Source organism: Tubulanus polymorphus, chromosome 5 (assembly GCF_964204645.1).
Source record: "Tubulanus polymorphus chromosome 5, tnTubPoly1.2, whole genome shotgun sequence".
Lineage (NCBI taxonomy): Eukaryota > Metazoa > Nemertea > Palaeonemertea > Tubulaniformes > Tubulanidae > Tubulanus > Tubulanus polymorphus.
In genome coordinates this window covers 2,806,386-2,832,041 of record NC_134029.1, presented here as the reverse complement: position 1 = coordinate 2,832,041, position 25,656 = coordinate 2,806,386, and the positions used below count along the sequence as shown (strand labels likewise).

At 36.4% G+C, this 25,656-nt stretch overlaps 5 protein-coding genes across 6 annotated transcripts; all 5 read right to left on the bottom strand.

Annotated features, from left to right (window-relative positions):
• Positions 1 to 22: 22 nt before the first annotated feature.
• Positions 23 to 3,137, bottom strand: LOC141904960 (organic cation transporter protein-like). Of its 2 annotated transcripts, XM_074793606.1 has the most exons (10): positions 2,896 to 3,137; positions 2,574 to 2,749; positions 2,239 to 2,469; positions 1,879 to 2,075; positions 1,585 to 1,800; positions 1,288 to 1,422; positions 1,090 to 1,178; positions 742 to 862; positions 563 to 635; positions 23 to 487 (listed from the first exon to the last, which is right to left on the bottom strand). In XM_074793606.1, the coding sequence occupies exons 1-10, from the start codon at positions 3,029 to 3,031 to the stop codon at positions 251 to 253; spliced, it is 1,611 nt and encodes a 536-aa protein (XP_074649707.1). In that variant the 5' UTR covers positions 3,032 to 3,137; the 3' UTR covers positions 23 to 250. The 2 variants fall into 2 exon arrangements, with proteins under 2 accessions (XP_074649707.1, XP_074649708.1); XM_074793607.1 differs by lacking the exon at positions 2,239 to 2,469.
• A 358-nt stretch (positions 3,138 to 3,495) lies between these two features.
• Positions 3,496 to 15,745, bottom strand: LOC141905342 (uncharacterized). Its single transcript, XM_074794184.1, has 21 exons — positions 15,499 to 15,745; positions 14,959 to 15,134; positions 10,685 to 10,915; positions 10,136 to 10,332; positions 9,821 to 10,036; positions 9,512 to 9,646; positions 9,264 to 9,352; positions 8,943 to 9,063; positions 8,717 to 8,789; positions 8,380 to 8,611; positions 7,680 to 7,706; positions 6,850 to 7,023; positions 6,456 to 6,631; positions 6,121 to 6,351; positions 5,789 to 5,985; positions 5,504 to 5,719; positions 5,232 to 5,366; positions 5,036 to 5,124; positions 4,740 to 4,860; positions 4,552 to 4,624; positions 3,496 to 4,469 (listed from the first exon to the last, which is right to left on the bottom strand). Exons 1-21 carry the CDS (start codon positions 15,632 to 15,634, stop codon positions 4,233 to 4,235), a joined length of 3,282 nt encoding a protein of 1,093 aa, XP_074650285.1. The 5' UTR covers positions 15,635 to 15,745; the 3' UTR covers positions 3,496 to 4,232.
• Positions 12,213 to 14,612, bottom strand: LOC141904961 (organic cation transporter protein-like). Its single transcript, XM_074793608.1, has 7 exons — positions 14,245 to 14,612; positions 13,927 to 14,142; positions 13,615 to 13,749; positions 13,367 to 13,455; positions 13,047 to 13,167; positions 12,812 to 12,884; positions 12,213 to 12,725 (listed from the first exon to the last, which is right to left on the bottom strand). The coding sequence occupies exons 1-7, from the start codon at positions 14,388 to 14,390 to the stop codon at positions 12,489 to 12,491; spliced, it is 1,017 nt and encodes a 338-aa protein (XP_074649709.1). The 5' UTR covers positions 14,391 to 14,612; the 3' UTR covers positions 12,213 to 12,488.
• A 7-nt stretch (positions 15,746 to 15,752) lies between the features above and the next one.
• On the bottom strand, positions 15,753 to 18,271 carry LOC141905341 (organic cation transporter protein-like). The gene is made up of 9 exons (XM_074794183.1): positions 18,260 to 18,271; positions 17,791 to 17,987; positions 17,458 to 17,673; positions 17,237 to 17,371; positions 17,011 to 17,099; positions 16,709 to 16,829; positions 16,367 to 16,439; positions 16,039 to 16,285; positions 15,753 to 15,846 (listed from the first exon to the last, which is right to left on the bottom strand). Exons 1-8 carry the CDS (start codon positions 18,269 to 18,271, stop codon positions 16,049 to 16,051), a joined length of 1,080 nt encoding a protein of 359 aa, XP_074650284.1. The 3' UTR covers positions 15,753 to 15,846; positions 16,039 to 16,048.
• A 1,934-nt stretch (positions 18,272 to 20,205) lies between these two features.
• Positions 20,206 to 23,912, bottom strand: LOC141905338 (uncharacterized). The gene is made up of 11 exons (XM_074794178.1): positions 23,816 to 23,912; positions 23,513 to 23,727; positions 23,025 to 23,132; positions 22,764 to 22,857; positions 22,522 to 22,653; positions 22,208 to 22,293; positions 21,869 to 22,063; positions 21,669 to 21,764; positions 21,241 to 21,504; positions 20,979 to 21,064; positions 20,206 to 20,695 (listed from the first exon to the last, which is right to left on the bottom strand). The coding sequence occupies exons 1-11, from the start codon at positions 23,910 to 23,912 to the stop codon at positions 20,206 to 20,208; spliced, it is 1,863 nt and encodes a 620-aa protein (XP_074650279.1).
• Between the last annotated feature and the right edge of the window lie 1,744 nt (positions 23,913 to 25,656).

Below are 25,656 nucleotides of genomic sequence, written 5' to 3'. Positions count from 1 at the left end.
GTGTATCGTATAAATGTTCTATGTTTATTATTTCTAGAATTAGTCATGAAATACAAATTTTGTTTTCGATTTTTAGTACAATATGAGTTTTTTTGTCGTTTATGTTATATTTCATACTACTACTAAATGTTGGAAGCCTTCGCTACAGATATAACGTCTACCTTACATCGAATTCTTCTTTATCTTTCCCCAACCCTACGAGAGGTCACCAATTGAATAATAACATTTATATTAAATTACTAAACTATTTTCAAAGTAAAGTAGTCGCTTGCTCCTTTTCTTCGTTGCTGTTAACATTTATAGATTTATTCTGTTTTCTTCTGTTCAATGAACCACACGTAAAACTCTGTAGTTGCCACTCGTTCATATCCTCGACAGTCTGCGGTAATGGCCGTCCTCTCGTTTCCGGTAACAGCAAAGCCAGTATTCCGACGAGCAGGGACATTATACCGAAAATAACTCCGGGAGCCCACGGTACAAAACGCGCCTGAAATATCATTTAACAACTTTCAGTAGTTTATAGGGTACAATAATAATGAATATCTAATAGCGATGCTCATACCAAATAAACAGCGAATGGCGCTAAAATACCGGCGACAGGACCTGTAAACGTTGCTGTTCCAAACCCAGTATTCCTGTTATCAAACAACATTGAATGCAATATAAAACGTATTTGCAATCTCGATGATGTCTAATGCTGTTGAACTCGTTCACTTTCCACAACAAAACAGGTTACCTTACCTGAGGCATGTAGGATACAACTCTAAAGTATACTGAGCGACTACATCGAAGGAAGCCGTGATACTAAATTTACCAACTAAGGTAGAAAATACAGTTAAAGGAGTCAAATCTGTTCCATTCTCTGAAATGATTCACCAATAATACCAAAATAAATATCATTAGTATAAAAGACATAAAATATCAAATAAATAGAAAAGATTGCTCTGAATGAATAGATAGAAAATATAAGTCCTGGGTGCATTCCAGCCATCTCGACCGATCCAGACCGTTCTTAATGCAACCAACTTTTCTATTTCCTTTCAAAATATTTTGATGGTTCATTGTATTGGCTGAGAAAGTTCTACTTACCCGTAACAGGCGGAATGAATACGAGTACAATTAATGAAATACCGGCTAAACCATGAAAACTAGATATTGATATGCGTCTCCCAGCTCGACTGAAATGTACAACATAGAACTAAGGTGCATTTAGATGACAAATTACTATAGATTTGCATGTATATCTGATAACAAAACACCATATCAAAAAATCATCTATATCCTTACCTTTCCATTAGAAACATAGCGCAAAAAGTAGCAGGTATTTCAACTAAAGCCATAAGAAAAAAGTTCAGAAATCGATCACCGGCTAATACAGCTGCAGATAGTGATAAGCCATAGTAAACCAGAGTGTTGACAAACCTGACAAATAGAGAGTCACAGGAACTGAAACGTTTAATGGGAAGGTAACGTTACTAGAACTTTCTTAAAGAGATTAAGATACCCCGTTGTATTTTCCTTTTTCATTTCTAAGTAGAAATGTCCCTGCTTAAACACACACAATAAATTGGATGCAATACAAACCACAAAATGGATAAAATTAACGTAATTCGTCTTAGAATTGGTTCACGGAATAATGTCATTCGACCGAGTTCTTTTTCTTCTTTAACTTCAGCATCTACTTTAAATGGATGTTCTGGAAGTGTCGTTCCATTGAAAGCGGCCGCCTTTTTAACGATTTCTTCTGCTTGTTCCACCTTTCCCTTCGACAAAAGCCACGGCACAGATTCGGGTATCAACCTTCAACGATACAATTCATCTAAACACATGTCGTGTGTATGCCCAGAGTTCATAGAGAATATGTAAATATAATGTTACCAAATATCAATAATTGTTATGACTGGCATGAGAGCCACTGCTAGCTGTAAGTGTCGCCAATTCCTGATAAAATACGCCAACAAATCAAGAAACATCATTCCAATACTCCACCACATGAACATTATCTGACCAGCGAAAGCTCGTAGATCTTTCGGAAACAGTTCAACAGTCGCAACAATAGATATCAACAAACAAGCCTGCAATCAAACCATTATACCGTTATACCACTTATTCTAATCTAAAACACGACTTCTCGATAATCGTAAAAATGCTTTTCGGTTTCTGTCTATCGAACCTTGGTGAAATCGCGAAGAATTGTCCCTTGAAAAAGAGGGATGTCTAAAAAATGAAATAGCTTACGTAGCCAACTATGCCGCTTAAAACTCTGAATACTGTAAACATGATGTAGTTCACTGAGTAGGCAGTTGCGACACCAAATATAACTAGTAAACCATTCAATATCAAGTAAACCAGTTTCCTTCCAAAATTATCAGCAAGTGGTGTAACCAACAACGTTGCAACTATTGCACCCATTATAAAGAATGACTGTGATAGTTCACCGAGGTAGTCATAGTCACAAACTAAATCCCACTGTCACGAAAAGGAAATGCAAAATCATCTTAATAGTTGAGAGAATGATTGAAATTGAATATCATTGATTTGACTACGGATGAAAGCGATCGAAAACGTTTTACCTCGGTTACGATTGTTATTCCATAATCTTTATCAGGATAGGTCCAGTTTGAACATTTCTCTGTGTTATTATCGTGTGTTAGATTACTGTAAATAAGACAGGATTCAGGCTGCCCGTTCTGTTTTCTTGGTAGCGATGAATTGTCTGACACTGTACAATGGTGATCCGGTACACCAGCTGCAAATATATTCAATACCTCGTTACTAATTTCATATTCTAACTGACTTGTTTTTCCTTGAGGTAGTTGGTGCACGAGGGAAAAAGACCTTATTCGAGTCCATATTTTATAAAGCAAATATCATTCATTTCAAAAACTGACTAACCTGTAAAAACAGCGGACATCATAAAAAAGGTGACCACGATATTAACAGGTATCACCCAATAGTGATAGGCGAGTAAATGCCATTTTTTACTGCCCTTCCACAGTTGGCTTAGTGTCCTTTCAATCGCTTCATCCATTGCCGGGCCCCAGAACGGAATAAGCCTATCTTAAGAAGTGTTACCTACATTACTACCTTGTCTAGGCCACTACAACACGTGCTGTCAAATGAATGGCTGAATTTCTTAAAATGTTTATGTGCATTCAAATGTATATGTGCATTCATTAGAATGAATTATGTCCATGTTTATGTTAGAAACCTAGGTCACATAGACTGGTTACCGGTCTAGAATATCCAAATGAGGGCGGCAGTATGATTCCAAGTCTCCCATATATACCACGTAGAACCGCTTTCTATCCGTGAAAAAATGTAGGTAGAGGGAGGGATAGACACTGGCACGTGATCTACACCGGCTTCACCTACATACCACAAGTGCCCGGCCCCAAATCAGAATATAATACACAGCCTAACGTCAATTTGAAAATATATATGGTATAAACAATTCAGAGCTGTCACTGATTCAGACTGAGGAATTACTCAGAATTCATGCCTGAATGAATGCATTTTATTTCCATTACCTCTTACAAAATGAAAATACACATACAACACAATCATGGACACGATTATTATAAAAATTCTAAATGAATGTAGTGAAAGCTTTTGAAGGTTAAAAACTTTGTTTTATTGGATCAAAGTGTATATATGTTTGACAGTCGAAATTATTTTTCCTCTCTCGATTTGCTTTTCATCCTGTAATTGGGCAAGTGAAGGGTCAGAGAAAAAAAGATATACTCTGTTAAGACAATCTCACTCGCCATACCAAAGAGTATTCTAGAGTCAAATTAGACACAAATTAAACATTTGATCGTGGACACTGGCAGAAATTACAGAATCTTCCGTCACATTAAGTTTGTATTGATATTCACCAGAACTTACTTCATATAACAACTTTTATGATATTAAAGTAACCCAAAGAAATATACTCAAGGCACTAAACTATTTTCAAAGTTAAGTAGCCAGTTGCTCCTTATCTCCATTTCAGTGGACATTTACAAATGTATTCGATTTGATTTATTTTTGATTTGATGACTATTATGGTACAAATATAAATACATAATTGTTACGAAGTTTATACGTATAATGCATGACAATCATCAGGACCTCTCTTCTTATATTCAATGAACGACACGTTAAACTCGTAGGTTGCCTCCGTTTCTAGGAAACATATCCTCGGATGGTCTTTAAGAATATGTCGAAACATGAAGAATATTAGACTCAGTTTAAAGTAAAGTAGTCGCTTGCTCATTTCCTTCATTGCTGTTAACATTTATGGATTTATTCTTTTTTCTTCTGTGCAATGAACCACACGTTAAATTCGGTAGTTGCCACTTTTCCATATCCTTCACAGAATGCGGTAATGGCCGGCCTCTCGTTTCCGGTAACAGCAAAGCCAGTATTCCGACGAACAGTGACATTGTACCGAAAATAACTCCTGGAGCCCACGGTACTAAACGCGCCTGAAATATCATTTATTAACTTTTAGTAGTTCATTGGATACAGTCAAGCAAAAAGAAATAATAGATATCAGATGGAGCTTACCAGATAAGCGGTGAACGGCGCCAATGTACCAGCGACCGGAGCTGTAAACGATGCTGTTCCAAGCCCAGTATTCCTTTTAAATTAAAGAAAGTTGAATATTGAATCCAACTAATGAAACTTTGCCATTCTTTAAGATGTCTATAGTGCACTGGAGCTCGTTCAAGTTCCAGAACAGGCTACCTATTTACCTGAGGCATGTAGGATACAACTCTAAAGTATACTGAGCGACTACATCGTAGGAAGCCGTGATACTAAATTTACCAACTAAGGTGAAAAATACAGCTAAAGGAGTCAAATCTATTCCACTCTCTGAAATAATAGATAAATAATACTCTAGCAACATAAGTATAAGAGACAAATGATTTCAAATGAACAGAAAAAGATCAATGTGTTGGCTGCATTCCAGCCATCTTATGGCTACTGTTCTAATATAGGACGGGCTTTCCTCTCAATCATCAAGAAATTAGCTAAAAACATAACTTACCCGTAACAGGCGGTATGAATACGAGTAGAATAAGTGAAATACCGGCAAATACATGAAAACCAATTAACGTTATACGTCTCCCAGCTCGACTGAAATATTCAACATAGAAAAACATGGATTTGAATACAAATAATCAGGAATGTACCCATATAAATGATAGACTAATGCCATATCAAAAACTGATCTATATCCTAACCTTTCCATTAGAAACATAGCACAAATAGTAGCAGGTATTTCAACTAATGCCGTAAGGAAAAAGTTCAGAAATCGATCACCAGCTAATACAGCTGCAGATAGTGATAAACCGTAGTAAACTAGATTGTTGACAAACCTGACAAAAAGAGAGAAAAGCTGTCAAAAGTCACTGGGACAGAAAAAGTCTGAAGTCAATGAAAGGATGAAAATAACTAATAATAAGTTTGGCAATGCCATTAGAAGTAGAAATTAGATGTCCCTGTTTAAACATACCATAAAATAGATAAGATCAACGTAATTTTTCTAAGAATTGGAACACGGAATAATGTCATTCGACCGAGTTCTTTTTCTTCCTTAACTTCAGCTTCTACTTTAAATGGATGTTCTGGAAGTGTCGTTCCATTGAAAGCGGCCGCCTTTTTAACGATTTCTTCAGCTTGTTCCACCTTTCCCTTCGACAACAGCCACGGCACAGATTCAGGTATCAACCTTTAACGATACATTCATAGATGTATGCTCAGAATTCATGCCGCAGAGAATATATTGATGTCAACCAACCAAATATCCATAATTGTTATGATTGGCATGAGAGCCACTGCTAGCTGTAAGTGACGCCAATTCCTGATAAAATACGCCATTAAATCAACTACCATCATTCCAATGCTCCACCATGCCCACATTATCTGACCAGCGAAAGCTCGTAGTTTTTTTGGAAAAAGTTCAACAGTTGCAACAACAGCGATCAACAAACAAGCCTGCAATCAAATTAAGTTTACCGTTAAACTGCAACACGAATTAACAATTCTCAATAATTCAAAAACCTGCTATTCGGTTCGAATCGAGAAATATTCCCTGAAAAAGAGAGATGTTTAGAATGTGAAAGAGCTTACGTAGCCAACTATACCGCTTAAAACTCTGAAAACAGTAAACATGATGTAGTTCACTGAGTAGGCAGTCGCGATACCAAATATAACTAGTAAACCATTCAATACCAAGTAGACCAGTTTCCTTCCAAAAGTATCAGCAAGTGGTGTTACTAATACGGTAGCAATTATTGAACCTATTATATAGAATGACTGTGATAGATCACCGAGGTAGTCATAGTCACAAACCAAACCCCACTGTAATCAAAGGAAAATGCAGTTTTTATTTTCATAGTTGAGGATAATTTGAAATTGAAGATTATTGATTTGACTACGGATGAGAGCGATCGAAAACGTTTTACCTCGGATACGATTGTTATTCCATAATCTCTATCAGGATAGGTCCAGTTTGAACATTTCTCTGTTTTATTATCGTGTGTTAGATTACTGTAAATAAGACAGGATTCTGGCTGCCCGTTCTGTTTTCTTGGTAGCGATGAATTGTCTGACACTGTACAATGGTGATCCGGTACACCAGCTGCAAATATATTCAATACCTCGTTATAACTCACAAATCATGTTGGCAATGCGTTGATTGAACTATTGAGTTATTAGACATGAAATTTCTACCACGCTTCAAACACATTTGATCATTACTTGAAGACATCCGGTGCTCTCTTGGGGGAAGTAGATTTTATACGAGCCCATATTTTGTAAACTCAAATACGACACATTATTTAAAAAAATCTGACTTACCTGTAAAGACAGCAGACATCGTAAAAAGTGCGATCACGATATTAACAGGTATTACCCAATAGTGATAGGTGAGTAAATGCCACTTTTTACCGCCCGTCCACAGTTGGCTTAGTGTCCTTTCAATCGCTTCATCCATTGCCGGGCCCCAGAACGGAATAAGCCTTACTTGAGAAGTGTAACAACATTACCTGTTGAAAGCCTCACAGCGTGACCTTCAGTTTGAAAGTCTTAACGACACAGCTCTGTCAAATGACTCGGCGAATTACACTACTAATTCACATGCCTAAATGAATGAATGATTGAATGAATTCTAATTTCATTATTACTTATATACATACAAACAATACAATCAGGTTTATATAGTGATTGGGTTAAGTGTGACTGATATGGTGCTGATAATCATTTTTTATATGACCCCGACTTAAGAAAAACGCAAAATGAAACTATGAGCCCAGAAACGAAAACATTTCTATACATTTGTTTACTAAAGAAAGATAATATCCACCATACCCACATTATCTAACCAGAAAGGCTCGTCGATTTTTTAGACAAACAAGCCTGCAATCAAACTGTGTTAACCAGAATACCGCTACTTCTTTATCAAAAACGCGATTTGAAGCTCACCGACTTCACTTAATACCATAACTGCCGGGCCCCAGAACAGAATAAGCCTAACCCGAAGAAGTGTCAACTACATTACTAGCTTGTTCAAAGTCTACACAACCTAACGTCAATTTGAAAATATATACTGATATGTACTAATATATTGAAGATATAAACAAATAGGAGCAGTCACTGATTCAGACTGAGGAATCACTTAGAATTCATACCTGAATGATTGACATTTATTTCCAATACTACATACATGAACATATACATACAACACAATCAACTTCATGGACACGATTATTATAGAAATTCGAAATGAATGTAGTGAAAGTTTTTGTAGGTTGAAAACCTTTTTTATTGGATCAAAGTCAATACATGTTTGATAGTCGATGATTATTTTTTTACTTTCTCGATGTTTACTTATCATGTAACAGGACAAGTGAAGGGTCAGAGAAAAAAGAAATACTCCGTCAACTAAATAGATAGTATATATAGTCCCCCGGCGAAAGAGTTAACCAATGAGAATCTCACTCGCCATACCAAACTACCAGGGAGCACACCTGAGTCCAGAGTCAAATTAGACACTAATTAAACATTTAATCGTGGACACTGGCAGAAATTACAGAATATTCCGTCACATTAAGTTTGTATTGCTTTTCATCAGAACCAACTTCATATAACAATTTTTATGATATTACGATTACCCGAACAAATATTCTCAAGGCACTAAACTATTTTCAAAGTAAAGTAGTCAAGGTAAGTTGCTCCTTATCTCCATTCCAGTGGACATTTACAGATTTATGCTCTTTTCTACTATTCAATACACGATACCGTTTCTAGGAAACATATCCTTGGTGGTCTTTTATCCAGGATGGTCTTAAAGAATATATGTCGAAACATGAAGAATATTAGACTCAGTTTAAAGTAAAGTAGTCACTTGCTTATTTTCTTCATTGCTAACATTTATAGATTTATTCTTTTTTCTTTTGTGCAACGAACCACACGTTAAATTCGGTAGTTGCCACTGTTCCATATCCTCCACAGAATGCGGTAATGGCCGTCCTCTCGTTTCCGGTAACAGCAAAGCCAGAATTCCGACGAGCAGGGACATGATACCGAAAATAACTCCGGGAGCCCACGGTACCACACGGGCCTGAAATATTATTTATCAACTTTTAGTGGTTTATAGGTGGTTAATAGTGGTTTACAGTCATTTGTATTAAAATAAATGATAAGTTTCTACTGTTGATGAACTTACCAAATAGGCAGCAAATGGCGCTAAAGAACCAGCGACCGGAGCTGTAAACGACGCTGTTCCAAGCCCAGTATTCCTTAAATGTGTGAGGTGTCATTCATTTCATAAGTTATCTAGTCCACTTGAACAACTCAAATTCTGACCAATAAGAACTAATTAAAGCTGAATTGATGAAACTTTTACAAGTTCATAACACATCCAATCTGTTTCATATCACTGATATAGTTACCTGATACACGTAGGAAAAAGTTCTAAACTATATTGGATGACTACATCATAGGAGGCCGTGATACTGAATTTACCAACCAAAGTCATGAATACAGCTAGAGGCGTCAAATCTGTTCCATTCGCTGAAATAACACACAGACACCGTCATTACATTATACCAGAAATTCAAATGCAAAAATTTCAAACCAGCACAAAGAAGCTCATGTTGGCTGAATTCTACCCGCTGTCTGTTGATGGCTGCGGTAAAAGGCGATCTTTTCAATCTATATCGTCGCTATATATTGTGATAGTTCGATAAGTTGGCAGAGAAAGTTTTACTTACCCGTAACAGGTGGTATGAATACGAGTATAATCAGTGAAATACCGGCTAAAACGTGAAAACTAGATAACGACATACGTCTCCCAGCTCGACTGAAATATTCAAAATAGAAAAACATGGATTTGAATAAAAATAACTATGAATTTACATGTATCTATGATACCATGTTTCACCGTGTTATGATACGTGAAAATGATATTCAAAACCCTTAATCTTGATGTGTATATATCTGAAATCGATTCATTTCGTACCTTTCTAAAACCAACATACAACAAACAGTAGCGGGTATTTCTACAAGAGCCATTAGGAAAAAGTTCAGAAATCGATCACCGGCTAATTCAGCTGCAGATAGTGATAAACCGTAGTAAACCAGATTGTTGACAAACCTGACAAATATAGACAAGTCACAAGAAATTAACCATCTAAGGGTAATTGATGAAAATTGGCTAATCACTAGATCCCTCTCGAAGAAGGATACAGGGGTAAGTGACTAACTACCCTTGGCATTTTCTATTTTTTATTTTAGGTCAGTAGGAACAGAGGTCCATGGTCAAACGTACCACAAAGCACATAATATTAACGTAATTCGTCTAAGAATTGGTTCACGGAATAATGCCTTTCTACCGAGTTCCTTCTCTTCTTTAACTTCAGCTTCTACTTTAAATGGATGTTCAGGAAGTGTCGTTCCATTAAAAGCGGCCGCCTTTTTAACAATTTCTTCAGCTTGTTCCACCTTTCCCTTCGACAACAGCCACGGCACAGATTCGGGTATCAACCTTCAACGATACAATTCATCTGAACACATATAGTGTGTAAACCTAAAATACGTAGCACATAAACCACATGCATATCTATGCTTAGATAGGAAAACTAACCAAATATCAATAACTGTTGTAAGTGGTATAAGAGCCACTGCGAGCTGTAAGTGACGCCAATTCCTGATAGAATACGCCAACAGATCGAGAAACATCATTCCAAGACTCCACCATACAAACATTATCTGACCGGCAAATGTTCGCAAATGTTTTGGAAAAAGTTCAACACCGGCGACAATAGCAACAAACAAACAAGCCTGCAATCAAACTAATGTTATCATTACATTATTCATTTTCATTCAAAAAACTAATTTGGCAATAATACAATAAATTCAGCTAACAATTGTAAACAGTTCTTATGTTTCCTTTGGTTTGAACCTTCACGTTGTCGTGATATTCCCATCAAAGGCCGCAGTAAAATTCAAAAAGAAGGGAAACCGCTTACGTAGCCGCATATCAAACAAATGTTTACATTTAAAACACGACTTCAATAACCCGATAATTGAATTAATCGTATAAAGGCTATTCGATGCCTGTGCACAGGAACGTTGGTAAATCGCGAAGAATTCCTTGAAAAAGAGGGATGTGTTAGAGAATGAAATAGCTTACGTATCCAAATATACCGCTTAAAACTCTGAATACTGTAAACATGGCGTAGTTCACTGAGTAGGCAGTCGCGACACCAGTTACAACTAGTAAGGCATTGAATATCAGGTAGACCCGTTTCCTTCCGTAGTTATCAGCAAGTGGTGATACTAACAACGTAGCAACTATTGCACCCATTATGTAGAATGACTGTGATAGTTCAGCGAGAAGGTTGTGGTCACAAACTAAATCCCACTGAATAGAATAAACAATACGCTCGACAATAATATTGCAATCGATGAAACATTACTGATCTTACTATGGTTAAGGCTTATAGTAAGGGGATACCTTCAAAATCTCATATTACCTCGGATACGATTGTTATTCCATAATCTCTATCAGGATAGGTCCAGTTTGAACATTTCTCTGTTTTATTTATGTGTGTTAGATTACTGTAAATAAGACAGGATTCTGGCTGCCCGTTCCGTTTTCTTGGTAGCGATGAATTGTCTGACACTGTACAGTGGTGATCCGGTACACCAGCTGCAAATATATTCAATACCTCGTTTTAACACCTCTCACATTATTCAACACATTTCATAAACTACTGTTTATCATTATCAGAATTAATTCATAATCATTCCCTTCGCATACATCGGTATTATAAAAGTGGTTAGACTCACTCAGGGTGGTGCTCTTGAATGATTTTGGGTAGATATAAAGCCGGGTAGATATAAACTTTGCACATTTAAGATGCCCGTCAAAATCTTGTGGAACCCAAAACATTATATTTTCCTAATTTCATTTTGCCTATAAGTCCATCTTATATCATTACTCACATTTCAAAGTCTACCTCATGTATCATTCAGAAACTAATCCTGAAAATATCACGACTAATGATTTCAGAATGAACGTTGTTATTATTAATTAATAACTTGCGTACCTGCAAATACAACTGACATCGAGAAAAGAGCTAGCACCATATTAGCAGGTATAACCCAAAGGTGATAAATGAGTAAATGCCACTTTTTGCCACCCTTCCACAACTGGTCCATCGTTCTCTCAATCGCTTCATCCATAGTAGAATAAATAAAAACTTGCCACGTAATTCTCACTGTATCTGGTGTCTGCAATTCTGTGTATGTACGATACAGCGTTAGCAAAATTACTGCACCGATTTACTTCTGATTGATGTAGATTGTTATATTTATTTTATGGGTCAATGTAAAGTGGTGATATACGATCACATAATTGCCTTTCCTTTCTTGATTTTACAAACCTGGATTGGGGTAGCAGATGGGACAGAAAAAATAGGTTATTTCCATTTGCCAAATGCGAAGAACACCAACCACTGCGTCCGAAGTGAAACCCAAAACAGTGCGGCAGTCGGACAACACTTATTTATAGTCATCAGAAAACATTTAAATTATACCATATACCGAAACATTAACAAGTTAGGCTCTGTTCAAAGTAAATAAGTCGCTTGATCTTTTTTCATTCAAAACCATTTTTATTGAATTGTTGAAACAAAAAACCAATAAAATCCTGCTCGCCTGTGCAGAATTTCTACAAAACACCAAGAAACAAGGTATCAGTCTGAATGGTTTTATCCACAATGAGAATCTAATTCGCCAAATCAAACTACAGAGAGCACATACACCTGATCCCAGAGTCTAATTAGACATAAATTAGACGTTTAACTGTGAAACTGACAGAAATTACTGAATCTTTCGTCGCATTGAGTTTATTGATGATCACCAGAACTTCAAATTACAACTATATCGTACTAAAATAATCCAAAAAATATACTCAAGATACAAAACTATTTTCAAAGTAAAGTAGTCACTTGCTCATTTTCTTCATTGCTGTTAACATTCACAGATTCATTATTTTTTCTTCTGTTAGATGAGCCACACGTTAAATTCGGTAGTTGCCACTCTTTCATATCCTCCACAGTATGCGGTAATGGCCGTCCTCTCGTTTCCGGTAACAGCAAAGCCAGCATTCCGACGAGCAGGGACATGATACCGAAAATAACTCCGGGAGCCCACGGTACCAAACGCGCCTGAAATGTTATTCATTAGCTTTTAGTGATTTAAAATCATTTGTACCAAGAACGAATGATGAATTTCCACTTTATGATGAACTTACCAAATAGGCAGCGAATGGCGCCAATGTACCAGCGACCGGAGCTGTAAACGACGCTGTTCCAAGCCCAGTATTCCTTAAATTGAATGAAATGAGTGAAGGGTCTATAATTGCTTAAGTTGTCTAGTCCAGTCGGACATCTCAAATTCTGACTTATAAGAACTAATAAAAAACTAGAATGAAGACACCTTCTAGTTTATAACACATCCAATCTGTTTCATATCACTGATATAGTTACCTGATACACGTGGGAAAAAGTTCTAAACTATATTGAATGACTACATCATAGGAGGCCGTGATACTGAATTTACCAACCGAAGTCATAAATACAGCTAGAGGCGTCAAATCTGTTCCATTCGCTGAAATAACACACATACGCAACGATTGTATTAGACCAGAAGTAAAAGTTAAAAATTTCAAATGAACTCAAAGAAGGACAATAAGGTCGAATTCTCGCCGCTGTCTCGTCATGGCTGCTCTAGAAGGCGTCGTTTTTTTTCAACTTCCTCGCAAAATAAGTTGATAGTTCGAGACATTGGGTGAGAAAGTTCTACTTACCTGTAACAGACGGTATAAATACGAGTAGAATTAGTGAAATACCGGCTAATACATGAAAACCAATTAGCGATATGCGTCTCCCAGCTCGACTGAAATGTATATAAATAAAAAGACATGGATTTGAATAGAAGTTACTATAAATGTACATGCATACATAATACGATGTTTGGTAATGCCAGTACGTAAAATCGATATAAGAAAACCCTTAAATTCAATATGTATCTATCTGAAATTGATTTATCTCTTACCTATCTAAAACACACATACAACAAATAGTAGCGGGTATTTCAACTAAAGCCGTCAGAAAAAAGTTCAGAAATCGATCACCGGCTAATTCAGCTGCAGATAGTGATAAACCGTAGTAAACTAAGCAATTCACAAACCTGAAAGAAAAGTGACAAGTCAAGTATAAGAAATAAAGTACCCGAGGGTAATTGATGAAAATTATTATTAACTACGCTAGTTACTAGAACCCTCTCAAAGAAGGACGTAGTCGCAAGTTGGCATTTTGCTTTTTCTATTGAAAGTGAGTAAGAACAAAGGTCAAAACTTAAACCTACCACAAAACACATAATATTAATGTATTTCGTCTAAGGATCGGTTCACGGAATAGTGTCATTCGACCGAGTTCCTTCTCATCTTTAACTTCAGCATCTACTTTAAATGGATGTTCTGGAAGTGTCGTTCGATTAAAAGCGGCCGCCTTTTTAACGATTTCTTCAGCTTGTTCCACCTTTCCCTTCGACAGCAGCCACGGCACAGATTCGGGTATCAACCTTCAACGATACAATTCATCTAATAAACACATAAAGTTTGTAAGCCAAAAATACGGAGCACGGTAAGCACATAAATATCTATGATTAGATATAGAAACTAACCAAATATCAATAACGGTTATGAACGGCATAAGAGCCACTGCGAGCTGTAAGTGACGCCAATTCCTGATAAAATACGCCATCAAATCAAGTAACATCATTCCAAGACTCCACCATACGAACATTATCTGACTGGCAAATGTTCGCATATATTTTGGAAACAGTTCAACACCCGCGACAATAGCAACAAAAAAACAAGCCTGCAACCAAAATAGTGTTCAATATATAGTTTTCCCATTTAAAACACGAGTCGATTAAGTAAATTTAACCAATTGTAAAAGGTTCTCATGTTTGTTCTTTGTGGTTTGAACCTTCACGGTAACGCAAGAGATTCCTACCAAAGGCTGCATTCAACTTCAAGAAGAAGGGGAAGAGCTTACGTAGCCAAATATACCGCTTAAAACTCTGAATACTGTAAACATGGCGTAGTTCACTGAGTAGGCGGTCGCGACACCAAATATAAGTAGCAAAGCATTGAATATCAAGTAGACCAGTTTCCTTCCAAAATTATCAGCAAGTGGCGCTACCAATAACGTAGCAACTATAGCACCCATTACATAGAAGGACTGTGACAGTTCACCGAGAATGTTGTGTTCACAAACTAAATCCCACTGAATAGAATAAAGAATAATCAACAATTAATCCAATCCATAAACATCACTGACCTAACTGAGAATAAGGTTGATAGTGATAGGATTTTTATCGATTTCATATTACCTCGGATACGATTGTTATTCCATAATCTTTATCAGGATAGGTCCAGTTTGAACATTGCTCTGTTTTATTATCGCGTGTTAGATTACTGTAAATAAGACAGGATTCTGGCTGCCCGTTCTGTTTTCTTGGTAGCGATGAATTGTCTGACACTGTACAGTGGTGATCCGGTACACCAGCTGCAAATATATTCAATACCTCGTTATGACACCTCTCACATTACTGACCACATTTCATAAACTACTGTTTATCAGAAATAATTATTGTCTTTCACATACATCGGTATTATAAAAGTGGTTAGACTCACTCGGGGTTTATGGAATTTTTGAATGTCACGTCGCGTAATAAAACCTTGCAGATTGAGCTGTCTTGTAGAACCCAAAACATTATATGTTCCTAAGTTTATTTTGCCAAGAACTCCATCTTATATCATAACCCGCATTACAATGTCACGAAGGTCTATCTCATGTATCATTCGGAAACTAATCCTTATAACATTACTACTTACGATTCAGAATGAACGTTACTTAATAACTTGCGTACCTGCAAATACAACTGACATCGAGAAAAGAGCTAGCACCATATTAGCAGGTATCACCCAAAGGTGATAAATGAGTAAATGCCACTTTTTGCCACCCTTCCACAACTGGTCCATCGTTCTCTCAATCGCTTCATCCATAGTAGAATATAACTTTGCGTTACTATATAATTGTATCTGATAGTATGAAATTCCCAGTGTTTGTGTGCGATAAAGCGTTATCACTGCACCAGTTAACTTCTGATTGATATAGAAATGTCATATTTGTTTTTTTCTTGTCTCAATGTAGATAAATGCAAGACGATCAGATAATTTCCTTTCCTTTCTTGATTTGTTTCGGTGGACTTTTCAACCTGAAACGGGGTAGGAGAAAATAGAAATACTACTGGCACGTATGTAGATTAATTCAATTTGCCCAATACGAGGAACACCAATCACTGGGTCGAGAGAATGAAACCTAAAAGTGCACGACTGTTCGACAATGTTTTATTGATAGTCATCAGGAAAAATCCGTTGACATTATATATCGAAAAATGATGAAATACTTGAGTAATTTCAAAGTAAAGTAGTCACTTGGTCATTTTCTTCATTGCCGTTGACACTCATAGATTCATTATTTTTTCTTCTGTCCAATGAACCACACGTTAAACTCGGTAGTTGCCATTCTTTCATATCCTCGACAGTCTGCGGCAATGGCCGTCCTCTCGTTTCCGGTAACAGCAAAGCCAGTATTCCGACGAACACGGACATGATACCGAAAATAACTCCAGGAGCCCACGGTACCAAACGCGCCTGAAATATCATTTTCATAAGCTGTGGATACTTTCATTTGTATTGAAAAGAAAAATAGATTTCTTATAGCGATAAACTTACAAAATAAGTAGTGAATGGCGCTAAAGTACCAGCGATTTGAGCAGTACACGATGCCGTTCCAGACCCAGTATTCCTTGAATTGAAAAGCATAAGATAGAATGTAAATCCGATATGAAGAGGATGCACACCTCCATTTCAATATGGTAACCTATATTGTATTGCTACTTGGGTCTATCAAATCTAATATACAACAAAGAGTAAGATTTGCTTTTTATATTGCGTGTGCGAGGACTCGATAGATCAGCTTGGCCAAACGAGATATATCGAATTTGGACGCATTATGATTGAATAAGGATTGACAAAATTCTTATATCAAGGCTATGTGATACTTGAAAATATTACCTGATTGACGTAGGATACAACTCTAAACTATATTGGACGACTACATTATATGAGGCTGCGATACTGAATTTACCAACTAAAGTGAAAAATACAGCTAATGGCATCAGATTTTTCCCACTCTCTGAAACATGAGAATAATGTCGCTATAAAGCTTCTTATCTTGCATATTTTCCATTGTAATGAATATATATTATAATGTTTTGATATATTGGTTAAATATAAGTATATGGGTCACTATTCAATATTCAATTATTCAATGGTATTATAACATATAATATGATATGATATGAGTATTCACCAACCTGTAACAGGCGGTACGCATACGAGTAGAATGAGTGAAATACCGGCTAGTAAATGAAAACTAGACAACGATATACGTCTCCCAGCTCGACTGAAATATCATACAACATAACTATAGATTAACAAATATATATGATGAAACACCATGTTCTACTATATTATGGTACGTATATTATTGATATTCAAACTCAAAATTAGAAAATAGGTGAAATCGATTGATTTCTTTACCTTTCCAAAACAAACATACAACAAACAGTAGCGGGTATTTCTACAAGAGCCATTAGGAAAAAGTTCAGAAATCGGTCACCGGCTAATTCAGCTGCAGATAGTGATAAACCATAGTAAACCAGATTGTTGACAAACCTGACAAATAGAAAAAGAATGATTTTGATAAATCTAACCTTTGAATCTAAAATTGAAAAACTGCATATTCACTCAAACATACGTACCATAAAGCAAACAGGATGAACGTAATTCGTCTAAGAATTGGAACACGGAATAATGTCATTCGACCGAGTTGTTTTTCTTCCTTAACTTCAGCTTCTACTTTAAATGGATGTTCTGGAAGTGTTGTTCCATTAAAAGCGGCCGCCTTTTTAACGATTTCTTCAGCTTGTTCCACCTTTCCCTTCGACAAAAGCCACGGCACAGATTCAGGTATCAACCTTCAACAATAGAGACACACACTGACTTTGGAGTAAACAGCATTCTGATTACTCCAAGCACTGACCAAATACATCACACGACCTTCAGAAAACATGTTGGATGTATGTATAACTAACCAAATATCAATAATTGTTATGACTGGCATGAGAGCCACTGCTAGCTGTAAGTGACGCCAATTCCTGATAAAATACGCCATCAAATCAAGAAACATCATTCCAATACTCCACCATACGAACATTATCTGACCGGCAAACGTTCGTAGATTTTTCGGAAACAGCTCAACAACTGCGACAATGGCAATCCTTAAACAAGCCTGCAATCAAAATTAATGTTATCATCATACAGTTTATTTTCAATCAAAAAACTAAATTTGTTACCTAGATCTATGAATCAATGCCTTTTTGAAAGTTCGAAAGTGAACAATTCGAAACTGTGATCAGGTAAATCAGTGTAGTGAAGCCATCACTGTTATGATTCAGTCATAACTTTTATAACATTTCTTTAGCATCGGTATTCATAAACAATCAATATAGAGATAGTGGGCAACGTGTTACTATTTTTAAAACTAGGTGGGGAATTGCTTACCTCGCCAGCCATGCCATTTAGAACACGGAATGACGCAAACATTGCGTAGTTCACGGCATAGGCGGCCCCAATTCCAGAAAAAACCAACGAACCATTGATGACCAAAAATAAAAGTTTCCGGCCGTAGATATCAGCAAGTGGTGATACCAATAACATAGAAGCTATTGCACCCATTATATAGAATGACTGTGATAGTTCACCGAGGAAGTCATAGTCACAAACCAAATCCCACTGGAATAGGAAGAATATTCAACGATATTTGGAATTACAAAAGCATAGTTTATCTGGTTGCGGATGAGACCGATCGAAAACGTTTTACCTCGGATACGATTGTTATTCCATAATCTTTATCGGGATAGGTCCAGTTTGAACATTTCTCTGTTTTATTATCGTGTGTTAGATTACTGTAAATAAGACAGGATTCTGGCTGCCCGTTCTGTTTTCTTGGTAACGATGAATTGTCCGACACTGTACAATGGTGATCCGGTACACCAGCTGCAAACATAGCGCAATGATTTGACTTGAAGTGATTCAAAAGTGCGAATTGATTGATGATTAAGTTTCGATCAAAATTACGTGTTTTGTTTTATCATCTGAACATACCTGTAAAAACTACTGACATCGAAAAAAGAGCGAACACGATGTTAGCAGGTATTACCCAACAGAAGTAAGTGAGAATATGCCACTTTTTGCCGCTCCTCCACAACTGGCAAAAAGTCCTCTCAATCGCGTCATCCATTGCCCGTAAGCACCTCTTTACAGCCAATCTATTGACGGTATAGGGTTTTTAGTAATGATTCTACTTCTATAATTTTATGAAAGTATATATGGACAATTTATCAGTGTTTATGTAAAATCGAATTGTTAAATCCCATGTGGATATATATATATATGTACAGGTCGGCTTTGTAAACCGTTAATACATGTACATTCATTGAAATAGATCCGTACGTGTGTGCGTCTGCGCTATCAAATAAAGTTAGGTAAGAATACACAATTTTGCAGAACTTTAACCAAAGCTCTTGCGAGTTTTCTACAAAATTGAAATCGTGTATTCTTTTTTTTACTTACAACTATACAAACAAGTTGATAACTATTTTCTAGTCCAGCGATCATGTTTAGGAAAAATGCCTGACGCCCTGCAGATGAGATATCGGTCTCTCCGATATCTGTCCGTTAGATCAAGCCGTTGATTATCGCGTTAATCCATATTCCGCTCAGACCTGACATTCTATACGGCTTATGCCTAGCATCGAGCTGATTTATTTTCAGTACCGATTATCTGTGTTAAAACCCACAATGAGCGACGGGGATTTTCAACAATCTGCGCGCAGTGTAAAAAGTTCAGTAAGGAGTATTAAAACCACGCAGTCAGCTTTTGAATCTCGACTCGAATCGATAACCGATAAAACAGATGAGCACAGCACTGATATAGCCGACATTAAGAAAAGTGTAGACTTAGTTTTGTATTGTGCACTAATCATTGAAACTGTCTGTCAATGCAAATATGTTTGTAGACAATAAAATCATCTATCTATCTATCTGATTACCTCATTTAAATTTGTTCATCAAAATGGGCTGATTGGTCGGGGGCGATTAGCCGGGTTCTAATTTTCTAGCCCTAGCGTTGTCAGCCCGGAATAAGGAAAGAAAAATGTAAGAATACCTCGTCCATTAGGTAAAGATGGAATATCATATATAATATCTACCAACCCTCTGGAGAACGAAATGGGAATTGGAAATTATTGTTAAAATGTAAGAAATACGCAGCCATTATGATAAAGTGAATGTCGATGTTTCTTTTGCGCAAAAGTACACCAATAGTACAGCGGAGTACTGGATCCAGAATCAATTTCAACTCACTGTTTCTTGACTTTTTTCATAGTGTATTTACTTTATCGGGGCTATGTTTTATTGCACTCGAGTTAAAAGATAATGTCCGAAGATCAACTTTCTTCTGTAATTTCATCGATTTCATCGAATGGTAGCGATGTTGAGGTATCCAATGATCGACGAACAGTCATCATAGAAAACGGATTGATGAGTTCATTGCTGGTCGGTGACTGACCCCCCAGACCGGGTAGAACTGGTAAACTACCGCGTCGACGAGAAAACAAATTGTTAACAACTCCTGCTTGCATAACCATCTCATCATTAATCGCCTGACCACTGGCGGACAGTGTCTCTATTATTGAACTACGACGACCTTTGTTTAGTAAACTGTCTTTGATACTGGAGCGACGGGATGAAGATGCTGACCGGTTTAAATCGATGATGCTGCTCCTTCGTCGTTCGTCCATCAATCCTTTAATTTTATTGCGCAATGTTTCCACGTTATCGCGTTCTACAGATAACCCTGCTTTCAGGCTTGATGCTCGGCGCCGTTTTCTCAGAGTCATTGTTCGTACGTATTCGCGATTTGCTGCTGACAAATCCCTGAAAGACGTGTTTTATTTGATAGGATTAACGGGGTTTACAAACATCGAGGGTTTGTACGTAATGTAAATAGCATTGTGTTTGGCCGTTTATACTGGCGTCATCACGTGGAATATTGAATATGGCTGCACGACCTCTATGAACAAGCCTGGTTTAACGCCCGTTTCAAGGAATCACGACATTTCATTATAGTTTTATCAAGACTAACCATTAAATCATTCAGTGAAAAAGACTACTCCTCAACGTGTTCCTAGCAGATTAACCTCCCCATATATACACTTACTGAAATTCCACATAGCCTTTACGGTCGATATCTATTTTCTTCATCAGCCGATCGAGATTAGTCTTACTCAGTACGATATTTGACGACTAAAGTGAATGAAACCAGATCGTAAAAACAAAAGGCTCTGGATCAGGTCCTACAGTTATGAGTTGCTCTAAGTTATAATAAGTTCATTCATAATGATTTTCAGGAGTCAACTCGCAACTTAAGAACTGGGACCCGATGGCTAAGTAAATTTTCGGTTACAATTGAATAAGTTTACCAAAAGCACTTCGTTGATAGACCTTCTTTTGACTCTTCCTTCAGCGTTCCTATCTAATGCAGCGTACAAATCCCTTAGACGTAGATTCTGTTGTTTCATGAACTCGAACAGAACAAACAATGGATCTTCCTCATTGATGACATCACTGGTGTCAGTTTCAGTCAGTTCGTCACGTCGCAGTACAATACCGTGTTTAATTATCAAACCCCGGTTTGATCTTATATTCTCATACTCTTCTTCAAATTTGCCATCGATACTAACCGTCTGAAAATACGCAAATAGAAATGTTTTAGCATATTGAATCATCCATACAACAAGCGAGTTTGAAATAGATGTAATCAGACTACGATCTTTGCGGATATGAAAATACAAAAAGATACGTGTTTAGGACCGAAGGATCGATAACTAGCAAATAAAAAAAAGCTTACATTTATATCAATGTAAATGAGACGGCTCGAAGTTGACGATGAAATTGCCTGCAATAATTTCATCGCTGCATCACTTGAAAGAGGGTTACTCGCTAACTGAATATCAAAGAGAAAATGTTCATGTATTGAGAATATCGGCTCTTGGATTCATTTAGATTAAATTATGATTTTCGTCATTTCATACTTGTTTTCTTACTTACAACAAGTGAAGAAAGTGACTTGTTTTGTACGAGTCCCGGTAATAACGCTTTTAAAGGTTCGACAGAAATTCTATTCGCTGATAAATCTAACTCTCGAATACAAGTATTATGTTCCAAAGCTAAAGACAAAGCGGCGCAACCTTCCATTCCAAAACCGTTCCATGATACGTCGAGACTTTTCAAACTATTATTCTCCTGTTTGTATTCATTTTGGGAGCAAGAATAAAACAAATAATCGCTTATTATTTCGAAATGTATCAAATATGTTATTTTATTTTCAAATGAATTTTTTCGATGCAAATCATTAGGAATTCTAATCCACCACTTTTTCATTATTACCTGTAATCCTTGCGCTATTGCCACAGCTCCTGATAATCGCAAATGATTCCAACTCAAATTTAAACTGTGTAAAACTCTGGTTTTGGCTGAAAAGCATACGATAGTTTTGAAATGAGGTCGATTACCCATTTGTTATTGTCACGTGACGACCTTCACCATGAGAGTCGAACACAATAGGATGATGGCAACAATCCATGGTTATATGTCGTGTTCACGGATTATGTCATAATACATCCGTGCACGTGACGCCACCGTTTAATGTCTAAAATGCGGAATCGTGAAAATGCGATCAGGTTCGAATCCCGGATGTTTACCTATAGCTGGCTTCAGATGCAGACCTCCCTTTTCTCGGAAACAGTTATAACTGAGGTCGAGCGATTCTAGTGACGTATTGACCATGATCAAACCGGCAATAATCTTAGCATCTTCTTCACCTAGGTTATTCCCTAAATGATAGTCAACGAATTACATTTTTCAGTCATTTTCAGGCTCCAAATTCACTCATTGTAAGTAAATATGTGTAAATGCTTATCGATTATATTTTTTTGAATTGTACCTTTTAATTTCAGACTGTGAAGAAACCGGTTTTCCTTCAATACTGAGACGAGATATTCGGCGCCGATTGAACCGATATTATTATCGGATAAACTCTGAAACAGTTCATAGTTGATTTGATTATTCATTCTGTTTAATCTCGCAGATATAAATAGATAATTGTGATCAATCCCCTTTGACATCATCAATTTGTCTACTGTGAAATGGTATAAGCTGTTATGTCAACAGTACATTTTTAGGTTATTCTGAATTAGTCTCTTACCAAATCAACGATGGTCACATTTTCCCTCAGCATCTGAGCGATGCAGATAGCTCCGTTCGCACCAATGTCATTTCCTTCCAAGTGAACTTTACTGCAAGTAGCATTTTTCTTTAAAACGGAAAACGAAAAAAAACGCGGACTTTATATCAGATGTGTTGATATCATATTGAATTATTTAGTATTTCTAAAGATGACTATTGGAATATAGTGGAAACGTTGAACAGAAACTAGCTTAAGGCTCTAGTTAGACTTCATTTTTCATTTTCCGTGTGGAATTTCAAATGAGTATAAATGAGTGGCTTTTCATTTATTCTAAATGTGCACAGCATGAAATTATCTAACTAAGGACTGGTTTAACGACTTAATGGAAAAGGATTTGATTGTTAATCAACTGCGGTCTAAATATAGTGATTAAAGGGGATTAATGCGAAATCGGTAGGGATTTATAATTGTCTGAAATGTAGTGTTTAAGTATACCTACAACTTACCACGAGAGCTATTGCCAAAGTCTTAGCCCCAAGAACCCCGAGAGATTGATCTTGTAAAACCAGTTCTGACAAACACAGATCTGCGTGGATTCTTTTTATCGGCTGTATCTTAAATTTCTTACAAGCCAAATTATAAATCTTTTGACTAGTGTCATTTCCTAATTTTCCATTTGACTTATTCTGATCGTCTCTGTTTCGAGACCTGGAGACATTTTCTGCAGACGAAAAATTATACATATGTAATCTATAGCATCGATTAACATCCAGTCCTTTAATGTTAATTAACTTAGGTTCTTTACTCACGTTTATTTGATAATATCGGTGATGGTGGTTTTATATCGATAGAAGGTAAACCCTGTTGTTCAACACCAGTAACAGCCTTGCTTACTCTACGCCACATTTTCTCTCATTACTCTTTATTCTTGTCTTTATCCCATATATCTAATAATAATGATTAATGATGATTTATTCGGATTAAACTCCACATTATATATGCTCATCGAACAGAGAACAGAGAAAACTAGAATGAGTTTAATTAAAGGCTTCGATGAACAAACGGGTTTTCGGATTCGTTTTAAAAGTATCGATCGATGGACTAGATTTGATTGGAAATATAGGTTAAGTCTGACAACATAATTTAGAAACTCTTGTATAATCCTGTATATAAACAATTTGCGCATCTATATACAAATGGTATGCAAATCTTAAAATGTTTTATGTTTGGATTTAATTGTATACAAAAATGTTCGTTATGATCTAAGTACAAATCTCGAGCAAATATAATTATTAATAACAAATGAAATTATTATCATTATTTCTATTATAAATCTATTCTAGAATGAAAATAACTGTCTTCATACGAAGATGCATAAAGAGTAAACGATAAAGTTATATCCTGGAGACAACAATGTATCCTTCATATTCACCAGAACGTCTAGAAAGTAAAAGTAAGTTTTAACTTTTCTTGAGATGGCGCAAAATGAAAAATAAATTCATGTTCTCGGGACGCCGTCTCAGTGCGATAAATCAATCAATTATATACGAATACTTACTAGAAACTATAGCTTAGATAATAAACAACGTCTTGTCTGGAACTCTGGGTTTCATTAGGCGTCCTGTCCCAGTGAATACTGTTCAGACCAGTAAGGTAGTCGTTGCCAGTATACGGACGGTGGTAATTTTACGCTGGCTTAATTTGCTATGTGCTAATAAACGTGCATAGCGGGGTTTTCTAATCGTTATTCAAATCATTACATTGTTTAACTAACGTGTGCATCGAATTGTCTATTATCAACAATGGAGTCAATGGATAAACGAAGCTTAAAGCTGAAACAGTTTATTTCGTAGAGGGGGGTTCTCAGAATTAAAAGTTTCATTCAAATTTGGACAGATATTACAGCGAGAAACGAAATATTGCTGCCAGAAATTATGCAACTATGCATTCTCTTAAAAACTGGTTTACAGTGAATGGGAATCCACGCTTCGCCTACACACATGTTCCAGTCCGATCCCGCGCGTGTATTAAGGCGTAATATGTCAAAAGTCACGTGTATTTGAATCCTTTTTCACGTGTATTTGAGTCGTATTCAAATATTCGGGATCCAATAAAGATTACTCAAACGCGTATCGTCATTAGTACCGGAACGTTTCCTCTAATTGACTACAAGACACATAGAACATCCCTCTAATGATAAATATTTATTTCAATAATGATCAATGCAGATAACATAGATATTCATAATAGTATTTTCTTTTTATTGCAATTAATATTTGTATTTGTTTTTTTAATAGATCATCTTTTTAAAGTTCACTCACACTCATGAAATGTTTATTTACAACTCGGTATCTGGTGGCAGTTACGTGAATTCTTACTATGAATGCACATAATGAAAATGAAAATAAATTACATATTCTACATAAATTTTACACTAAATACAAGATATTTATCTGTATACAGTTCTACGAATTTCATGGTTCTAGGTCGGTTCATTTACAATTAAAATGAATAATGGACAAACTCTTTAAATTGGCCAAGCACAGCTTTTGATGACGACATGCCATCAGTTATGGGAAATTCCACATTTTGGCGAAAGCCGAAACCGACTGTTCACGTTGTTAATCTAAATGTTCAGTTTTATCAAGAT